The following is a 10,468-nucleotide window of genomic DNA, read 5'->3' as shown; positions in this document are numbered from 1 at the left end:
AGTGTTCATGTGAGTGTTGGGGAGCCACGGCAAGAGTTCTGACACACAGACACATGTGCATCACAGTCTACGTGCCTCACAGATAGAACAACGTTTAAAGTGTTAGCATTAGACTTCCACAATGATTGCCTCCAGTTCAAAGTATAATTTGGGGATTTGCGGTATCAAAAACAACAAAGTGATGAGATTTAAGGAGTTTTAGTCAACAGTTACTCTTTCCTGCTCCCTGCAGCCCTCCACCTTCACCCCATTTAGCTGTATGTAGAAAATTAGCCATTCAAGAAGAATTGAGGGACTTCCCTGGTGGTCCAGTGGTCAAGACTTACCTTCCACTGCAGGAGTTATAGGTTTGGTCCCTGGTAAGAAAATTAAGATCCCATATGCCATAGGATACAGCCGAAAAGTGAAACAAGAATGTCCCACCAGGAAATGTAAGGTGAATAGTCACTGATGTAAAAAATCCAAGTGTTTCAGAAATAAGCAAAGTGCCAGCGTTGAAGATGCTACTTCATAGTGAGTAGGACAGAGGTACTGCCTGACGAGTTCCTAGGTCAAACTGGTTGTGGGGGCTCCCCTCACCCACTACGTAGTTCCTAGGATGAATGACACAGGTGAAACCAGTCCAGCGCAACAGCTATGATGAGCAGCTGTGAGTTGGGGAAGGTGGAGCCCATGCATTTCTGTGAGAAACTTGTTCACTGCTGTGTTCAGCACCTCGGAGAATGGGTGCACCCAGTGGAGGCTCATGGAATAGTCCTCTTGCTTCTGTTTGTGTTATATCTCGACTGGGGAAGCTGAGCCATGAAGGCAGTCCCACGACTGTGGACCTGGGGGAAGGCAGCTAACCAGTGCTGGCAATGTTGTGGACTCAGTTCCAGGAAGAAGTAACAAGCTCCAGCCTTGGGAGGTCTCTTCTGGCACTTTGGTTCTGCAAAGTGATGCAACAGGTTTATTATTAATTAAATTTTTTATTCAAATCAACCTGTGTACTCTGGTCCTTGTTTATCTAAGTGGTAGATGGAAGGTGAGAGCACAGATGACTGCCTCCAATGACTGTTCTGATTCCTCTCCCCAGTGCTATAAAAAGACAGCTAATTTTTTTTTTCCTTAATGGCCCCAACTGCAGAGAGAAACATTTCATATATGATGTGCCATAGAGTCTGATTAAATTAGCCCAGGTGTTTCCATAATTGGAAGACAGCTGCTTTGACACGAAAGGGCTTTTCCACTCATATGCAGCTGACAGTGTGTATCCAAGTTACCTTTGTAATAATGCTGTTAGAAAGGGTAGCTGATCAAAAAGCAGAATTGTGAGAGCCCTGGGAAGGGAGAGCATTGCTGTATCTCTTGTCTCTCTGGCGCTAGTTCCCAAACATCTGATTCATTTAAGGGATACTTCATCCCCATGTGACCTTGCTGGGTCTGTCAGTGTTCCGCCCCTCCTCACCTGTGCTCCTCCCTGGGGTTACTGTATGAAAGGTGGGATGATAGACAAGTGCTTCCACTGGACAAGCTGAGCCAGGAGGAGCTGCCCCCGGGCTCCCTGTACTTTCTACCCGCTGTGTGCGGAGACCCTCTGTGTGTGATGAGCCAAGGGAAGTTGAGATGGGGAAGGGAGGTCAGGTAGTTGCAGGCATTGCAACTACCCTGGACTTCTGTCAATGGAAGCTGGTCCATTTACTTTATGCTAGTTTAAGATAGACTTCTATAACAAGCAACTGAGAAAAGAAAGATGTTTTCATATTAAATGGTTTAGGATGAATACGTGAGTTCAAAGTAAATGCATGATTCTAAGTAAAAGTGAGATAATACCACATCAAAACCTGTGGGAACACTGCTAAGATTTCCAGTTAAACTACAGAAGTGTTTTTGATCCAGAAGAAGCATTGAAGTCCCAGTTTAATAGCGGGCTGATTTATCTCAAGATTGTTGCATGTACACAGATGACCCTACAGATTCACACACTGGATTTGTTCATGGTGGGCTTCCCTGTTGATGCAGACGGTAAAGAATCTGCTTGCAATGCAGGAAATGGGCATTCAGTCCCTGGGTCAGCAAGATCCCCTGGAGGAGGGCATGGCAACCCACTCCAGTATTCTTGTCTGGAGAACCCCATGGATAAGGGAGCCTGGTGGGCTACAGTCCATGGGGTTGCAAAGAGTCAGACACAACTGACACTTCTGGGAGAAATGGAAGGGGCACTCAAGTGAACCCAGGGAAGAGCTTAGGGTGGGCGGCACATGGATCGTGAGGCCCAGGTGGGCGGGCTCAGAGCAGGAATGTAGCACTTGGACGTGAGGATGCTCCCCTGGGGATTCTTGGGCACTGTCAGCCAGTACCAGGTTCCCAGGTGAGAAGGGGTGGACCAGAGCCTGGCGGGAGCTCGGATCATCTTCACAAGTTCCTTGTCGCCTAGAAGGCTTCTAGAGCTCAGCTCCTCTCTGGACCAGTACTCATGGTGGCTGCTGTCTCTGCCCCACACATCTGTCGTCTTTACTCGGGTGTAAGCGGCTGCAGGGCAGTGTCGATGCCTCAATCCCTAAAACATCCTCTCTGTCTAAGGAGAAACATGAGACCCTAGGAGATGGAGTCAGAATCAAGATGCAAATTATCATTATATAGGAAGGATAAGCAACGAGATCCCATTGTAGAGCACAGGGAACTCTATATTCAACATGCTGGGATAAACCATTTGTCGTTCAGTCGCTAAGTCCTGTCCAACTTTTTGTGACCTCGCATATGCCAGGCTTCCCTGTCCTTCACCATCTCCCAGAGCTTGCTCAAACTCATGTCCGCTGAGTCAGTGATGCCATCCAACCATCTCATCCTCTGCCACCCCCTTCTCCTGCCCTCAATCCTTCCCAGTATCAGGGTCTTTTCCAGTGAGTCAGCTCTTCACATCAGGTGGCCAAAGTACTGAAGCTGAGGCTTCAGTATAGCATCAGTGTTTCCAATGAATATTTGGGGTTGATTTCCTTTAGGATTAACTGGTTTGACCTCCTTGCTATCCAGGGGACTCTCAAGAGTCTTCTCCAGCACCACAGTTTGAAAGCATCAATTCTTTGGTGCTCAACCTTCTCTATGGTCCAACTCTCACATCCGGATAAACCATAGTGAAAAAGAATATACATAGGTACAACTGAATCACTTTGCTGTGCAGCAGCAATCAATTAACACTGTAAATCAACTGTAACAACAACAAAAAAGGACACAAGAGAGTTTAACGTCTTGGAAAGGGGGAAAGAGCACCTTCAGTGGGGCTGGGCTCAGGAGAGGGCATGGATGCTGGTCCACACGGATGTATAGGTCGTCAGGGCGATGGAGGCTTGGGGGGGCGCCATGGTCACAGTAAAGGAGGAGGGGAGGTGTTTGCTGAGAATGAGGACCAGGGGCTTGAAGAGTATAATGAAATCTTCAGACTGAAGGGCCAGGGAGGGGGTGACCAAGAGGAAGGCCATCCTGTGAAGGCTGAGGCACCAAGTGTGGTTCAGTCGCTAAGTTGTGTCCGACCCTTTGTGACCTCAGGCTTCTCTGTCCGTCAGATTCTCCAGGCAAGAAGAATACTGAAGGGGGTTGCCATTTCCTTCCCCAGGGAATCTTCCTGACCTAGGGGTTGAACCTGGGTCTGCTGCATTGCATACGGGTTCTTTACTGACTGAGCTTCATGCAAATTACGTTCTGGATGCATTTCTTCCCCACTCATTATAGTGATGGTTTAGATCTGTAAGCCTGTATTTTCACCTATGAACTATGAATTTATTCTGTTCACCTGTGATAAAAAACAGTGGGCTCTAAAGATGAAATCCTGGTCTGGGAACTAAAAGAGAATCTTGAGTGTGTCTGTATTTAGTTAATCTTCAGTTCAGTTCAGTCGCTCAGTCGTGTCCGACTCTTTGCGACCCCATGAATCGCAGCACGCCAGGCCTCCCTGTCCATCACCAACTCCCAGAGTTCACTCAGACTCACGTCCATCAAGTCAGTGATGCCATCCAGCCATCTCTTCCTCGGTCGTCCCCTTCTCCTCCTGCCTCCAATCCCTCCCAGCATCAGAGTCTTTTCCAATGAGTCAACTCTTCGTATGAGGTGGCCAAAGTACTGGAGTTTCAGCTTTAGCATCATTCCTTCCAAAAAACACCCAGGACTGATCTCCTTTAGAATGGACTGGTTGGATCTCCTTGCAGTCCAAGGACACTGCAACACCACAGTTCAAAAGCATCAATTCTTGGCGCTCAGCTTTCTTCACAGTCCAACTCTCACATCCATACATGACCACTGGAAAACCCATAGCCTTGACTAGATGCAACTTTGTTGGCAAAGTAATGTCTCTGCTTTTTAATATGCTATCTAGGTTGGTCATAACCCTCCTTCCAAGGAGTAAGCCTCTTATAATTTCATGGCTGCAATCACCATCTGCCATGATTTTGGAGCCCCGCAAAATAAAGTCTGACACTGTTTCCCCATCTATTTCTCAAATAGTTACATGTACAAAAGAAAGGCTGAGATAAAACTCTTGTGCTTTATTTTTTTAGAGTGAAAATGCCCATGTTCTTTCAGTACTAAAAAAGGAAATATGCTTATTTGAATGTTTGTGATGAATGTCACTAAGTTGAAAATTCATTCTTTAGGTTGGCAGGCTCTGGTAATAAAAAATAAAGGTAACTTGTCAACAAAACGATTTTCTAAACACTGCTTCTCTTACCAGACTTTTGAGGCTGATCCAGTTAAGAGCACAGCACTTCACATCAACCATGTAAGATACACATAAACATATATACACATTTAGCAATACATACATGTATCCTAAGATACAGCAGGGTACCAATTTTACAAGTAGCGGTCACATTTTTATAAAATGGGAATCTGGGTCCTGTTTGTTCCCATGATGTACCCTTTGAAGGCAATGTGGCATCTTCTTGTGTATCCTTTGTCACTTGAGAACACACTACTGTCACCGTAAATGTAACTACACAACCTCTCTACACAGCCATACCCCAGTCTTTCCAAAAGGATCAGGAAAGGTGGCTGCAGTTTTCTTGGTGCATGTATCAGTTTTCTGCAGAAGAAAGCATCTGTTATTAAAACAGCCCGAGCACAACCAGCAGAAGACACTACCGCCTCTAAAGTCCCTGTCCTAGACGGAGCCCACGAGTTCTTGGATTATTTTATTAATAATAAATATCTTTGATATCCTAGGCTTCCACTGCTTTCTCGGATAAGGAGCGGAGCAGGTCTTTGTAGAGAGCGGAGTTCGTGAAGCGGGGGTATGAGTCCCTGTGCATCAGCGTGTAGATCTGCAGCTGGGCATCATCGAAGATGTTCCGGGAGGGCTCGGCCATGCTCCTGTTGATGGTCTCCCGCACGCGTGAGTCCAGGCTGACCTGGCGGAGGCGGGGGAAACACCGGGCTCGTCAGACATGGTCCTCTCTGGACATCCACCCCAGACTCGCACAGCTTGTTTGGCTTTTTAAAAATCCCAACCAAGCAAGATTGTCCCCAATGCTAAGCTACCAAAGGAGGAACTGAACAGAGAACAGGGGTCCCAAACTTCAGAGGTGTTGGAAGCCCCTGGTGGGTTGGTTAAACCGGGTGGAGCCCCTGCAGAGCTTCTGGCTTAGTGGGTCTGGGTGCGGGTGAGAATCTACATCTCCCATGAGTTCTCCGCGATGCTGGTAAAGTGATGCTTATGGGGGTTGTATTTCTTTTTTAAAAAAATTTATTTATTTTTAATTAAAGGATAATTGCTTTGTGGTATTGTGTTGGTTTCTGCCAAACATCAACATGAATCAGCCACAGGTATACCTATGTCCCCTTCCTCTTGAACCTCCTCCCCATCTCCCTCCCCATCCCACCTCTCTAGGTGGTCACAGAGCACTGGGTTGAGCTCCCTGTGTCACACAGCAAATTCCCACTGGCTGTCTATTACACATGCTAATATATATATGTTCCCATGCTGCTCTCTCGACTTGTTCCACCCTCTCCATCCCCCTGGAGAAGGCACTGGCACCCCACTCCAGTACTCTTGCCTGGAAAATCCCATGGATGGAGGAGCCTGGAAGGCTGCAGTCCATGGGGTCGCTAAGAGTCGGACACGACTGAGCGACTTCCCTTTCACTTTTCACTTTCACGCACTGGAGAAGGAAATGGCACCCCACTCCAGTGTTCTTGCCTGGAGAATCCCAGGGACGGGGGAGCCTGGTGGGCTGCCGTCTATGGGGTCGCATAGAGTCGGACACGACTAAAGCAACTTAGCAGCAGCAGCAGCAAGGGCACTTGGCACCCATTGGTGGGACCACTGCCCAAGTCTATGAGGAGTAGGGAGCAGGGGGAGTTCCTTATTCTGGAGCAGCGGTAAGAGGGCCAGGCGACCAGACACTGAAGGGGTCCTTTGTGCCCATGGCCTCGACCTCTGGCGGGCACCTACCTCCTTAGGAGAGAGAATAGAAATGTAGTCTTCATATATGACCCTCGCTTTCTCTTCAATCATGGCTTTATTCGCTTCTTTCTTCAGCTCCTCGCACGCCATCCAGAAGAGCATGTTCTCCTCGCTGAACTCGGTCCGCAGAAACTCCCGGAAGGCGTTCCTGCCCGCGGGCGTGAGCATGAGCTTGTCGAAGGACTGAGCCCAGGCGCTGGCCTCCTCCAGGGTGGGACCCGGGCTGGGGGTGGGAGAAAGGGGTGTGGGGAGCTGCGGGATAGGGAGCTGATGGGAATTCAGCCCTGGACAGATGTCTTTTTCCCTCTGAGAATGAAAATGTGCACATAGGCCCTTTCAGGCTGAGAAAGACTTGTCCTCATTCCTAAAGCCTTCAGCAAAAATACGAGCATGGATTGAATTGTGTCTCCTAAAAAAGAGATGCTGAAGTCCTGACCCTGGACCTTGTGTTAGAAGTAGGATCTCTGCAGATTTAACCAAGTTAAGATGCGGTCGTTAGGAAGGGTCCTCATTCAGTATAACTGGTATTCTTATAAAAAGGGGGATTCGGATACAGACAGACACATGCAGAAAAGGTATGAGTCGATAAGTGAAAATAAGTCCATTGATAATACAGGAAGAAAAAAGACACTTTTAAATTTGGCATTATGGAAAGTAATTTATATGTTTTTTCCAACTTTTTTAAAAAAACACTTCAAAAAATAATATATTAGCTAAAGCATAAAAAAAGAGTTAAGAAAAAATGGACATTTAAAATTTTCCTGAACCTCAACAGGATGTGTATTTCATTATGTTCTTTTATTTAAAAAGGTGAATCACATAAAAATAAAATATATCACCTTTTGCCAAGAAGCATCAATTTATATTTGTGGTTAACAAGCATTAGATTAATAAATGGCACTGACTTTTCTCCCTGTCACACAATAAATTGAAAGCAATCTGCTGGGATTACCCTGGTGGTCCAGTGGTTAAGACTCCAAACTCCCAATGCAAGGAGCACAGGTATGGGTTCAATCCCTGGTCAGGGGACTAAGATCCCACATGCAATGCGGTCAAAACATTTTTTTTAATTAAAAAATAATAATTAAAAAGAATTGTGCAGAGTGAAAATGTGATACAACATTATGATTTGATATTAAACTGCAGTTAGATAAACTATTCTAGTGACACATATAATGCAAAACATCAAAAAATTCCAGCTGGGCATCCATAGGATGATGGATGTTCACTAAACTTACTGTAATCATCATTTCATGAGGTATGCAAGTTAAATATTTACGTTGTATACCGTAGGATTATACAGTGCTGGATGTCAACTATATCTCAAAAAAAAATTGGAAGAAGAAAAAATAATAAGGAATTAAAAATAGTAAGGCTGGCATTTCTGTCTATTCAGCAAGCTAAACACTATGAGATTTTACCTTTCTTCACAGGTGGGAAGGTCTTCTGTTCTGACTTCATAGGAAGTCCTTCTAAGCCTTTGTTCCTCCTGGTTTCTTACAGTGAGACTGCACGAAAGGAGATGAGGGTTGAGATCATTCTGTATCAAGTAATAAGTTCCTTGTTTTCTTGACACAAATGACTCTGCTTTGTTTTCTTAAGAAAACCAAAAGTATGACAAGCAAGTATCAGCAAAATAAATTCTATATATAATACTCTGGTCTACATGAATGTGGGACAGTTGACATTTAGAATAATAATGCTTTTCGTAAAACAAATGAACAGTTAGGTTGTATGCACTTTGGGGCTATTTGTAGTCATTTTGTGTGGATGTCTGTTTTTATTTCTCCTGAGTAGACACTCAGGAGTGGAAATATTGTCACATGATGACTCTATTTTTAACATTTTGAGGAAGTCCCACACTGTTCTCCTCCAAAGCAGCTGCACCATGTCACGTTCCCACCAGCAATGCTGGCGGGCTCCAGTTCCTCCACACCCAGACCAGCCCTTACTATTGTCTGTCTTTCTAATTCTAGCCATGTAAGTGGGTACGAAAGGTATCATGCTGTGTGTCTGATTTGCATTTTGCTAATGACCCATGACATTGAGCATCTTTTCAAGTATTTACCAGCTATTTGTCCATCTTCCTTGGAGACATCTTCTTGAGTTATAATTTGACTAAATTTTCTGTTACTTTGCTCCCATACTTTGAAGACATTGCTCTCATCTTTCACAGACGCACATACCACATGATACTTGGTTTCTGGCTGTGATGATGATGTCCAGGCATAGATTTATATTTTATTCATCATAGTTGTTACTAGTAGGAGGAGCCTGCTTTGAGGCCCGACACCACCTGCCCACCCACCCCCCCCATCAGTCCCAGACTTTATTCAGGCCATAATCCTGCCTCCTATGCCTCCCAAGGCAGCAGATCGCAGACTGGATAGATAGGATAAATGCCAGCGTCATTCCACATTCATGGGGACATCTCTGAGCACCTTTCAGGTACCATCTCACTGAGCCTGATGAGCAGAGTGAAAAGTGCAGAAAAGGGGCTTAAATGTGGTCTTCTTCCCATTAGGGGGTCCTGGACACACGTGGTGCAGGGGCTGCCAACACACCCTTTCCTCCGGTCCCCTGCTGGGTCCTCTAGACTTCTACTCAGGGCTGTAGGCTTGCCTCAAATGCCAGGCCACTCAGCCCTGTATTCCCACCAGAGTCTGGGGTTCTGTCCCGAATAGACAGACCTCCCAGCATTGAGTTCCATCTGTTCTCAAAGGGTCGCACTTCTAGGCCTACTCACCGGAGTGGAGCTTCTTGGAAATTAATGCCAGCCCAAGGCAAGCAGGAGCAGACCAAACAAACTGCCTGGGACTTCCCATTTTCAACTTTCCGGTCCCCTCATCACTTCGTGTGATTCTGTCACTGATCTATCCCAGGGTTTCTTCTTCTGCATGGTCTGGGTCGAACTTGCAGTCAAGCCCAAGTACATTACAATGGTTTCATTGACTAAAGCTACACGCACATTTGGTTGGCATGAGGTATGTTTCATATACAAGATATCAGAGATGCAATCTAATGCCCATGTGATTTCTGAGTGTAAATCATACTCCTTCTTCCAGATCTTCAGCAGTGACTCAAACAGTCAAGTTGTTTCTCTTTTTTTAAGCAATGAATGTGTATCTTCCTCTTCGAGTAAGTTAGCCTATATTTTTAGCTTTTCCTCTCTCTGTCCAGCATAAATTTTAATAATTTTCTTTATTAAAAACAGTATTAATAGAACAGAAGCAGCAGAATATAAAATGCAGGCTCATGCTCTTTCATAACCCTAATCTTTAAGACCCAGATTAAATTGTAACTCCTCCAAAAACTCTTTATCTCCAAGTAGAGGGCCTTGAGTTCACTCCTTTTTGACAATATAGGCACCATTTTTGCCCAGATATTAACATTCAACTATCAGCTAGCTTAGATTGCTCTTCAGACATTTGATATATATTAGTTAGCCTGATTTCAGGGACTGGATTTTGTCCGTTCAGAGCTAGGATGCAGCCTTGTCTTTTTTTTAAATATTTATTTATTTTTTAAAGGTTAGCAATGTTGGGTCTTCGTTGCTAGGCTGGCTTTTTCTCAAGTTGCGGTGGGTGTAGGCTTCTCACTGTGGTGGCTTCTCTTGTTGTGGAGCATGGACTCTAGCTGCACAGGCTTCAGTAGCTGAGGCACACAAGCTCAGTAGTTGCCTTACTGGGGACCCTAGAGTCCATGGGATTCAGTCATTGTGGTTCTCAGGCTCAGCTGCCCCATGGCATGTGGGATCTTCCCAGACCAGGAAACAAACCCATGTCCCCAGCACTGGCAGGCAGATTCGTAACCACTGGACCACCAGGGAAGACCTTGTGTTTTTAATCACTTGGCTGACCCCAGGCTTAGCTGTAGGAGGCGGGATCTTTCAGCTGAGGCATATGGGATCTAGTTCCCAGACCAGGGATTGAACCCTGGACCCCGAATTGGGAGCACAGAGCCCCAGCCACAGGAGCCCCAGGGAAGCCCTTGTCTTGGTTTTTTGTTTGTTTTGTTGTTTTTGTGGTCCTTTAC

General features: G+C 45.6%; 1 protein-coding gene across 1 annotated transcript in view; it reads right to left on the bottom strand.

The window, feature by feature from the left end:
• Positions 1–4,753: 4,753 nt before the first annotated feature.
• RGS20 (regulator of G protein signaling 20) overlaps positions 4,754–10,468 on the bottom strand; it is a 47,991-nt gene continuing 42,276 nt past the window's right edge. The window contains exons 4-6 of the mRNA XM_052651700.1: positions 7,855–7,941; positions 6,422–6,656; positions 4,754–5,378 (exon numbers count right to left, since the gene is read on the bottom strand). Coding sequence (XP_052507660.1) covers positions 5,190–5,378; positions 6,422–6,656; positions 7,855–7,941 — 511 coding nt within the window. The 3' untranslated portion in view covers positions 4,754–5,189. The remainder of the gene's footprint in view (positions 5,379–6,421; positions 6,657–7,854; positions 7,942–10,468) is intronic.

This window comes from Budorcas taxicolor, chromosome 14 (genome assembly GCF_023091745.1).
Source record: "Budorcas taxicolor isolate Tak-1 chromosome 14, Takin1.1, whole genome shotgun sequence".
In the NCBI taxonomy this organism is placed as follows: Eukaryota; Metazoa; Chordata; class Mammalia; order Artiodactyla; family Bovidae; genus Budorcas; species Budorcas taxicolor.
This window is presented reverse-complemented; position numbering and strand designations above follow the sequence as displayed.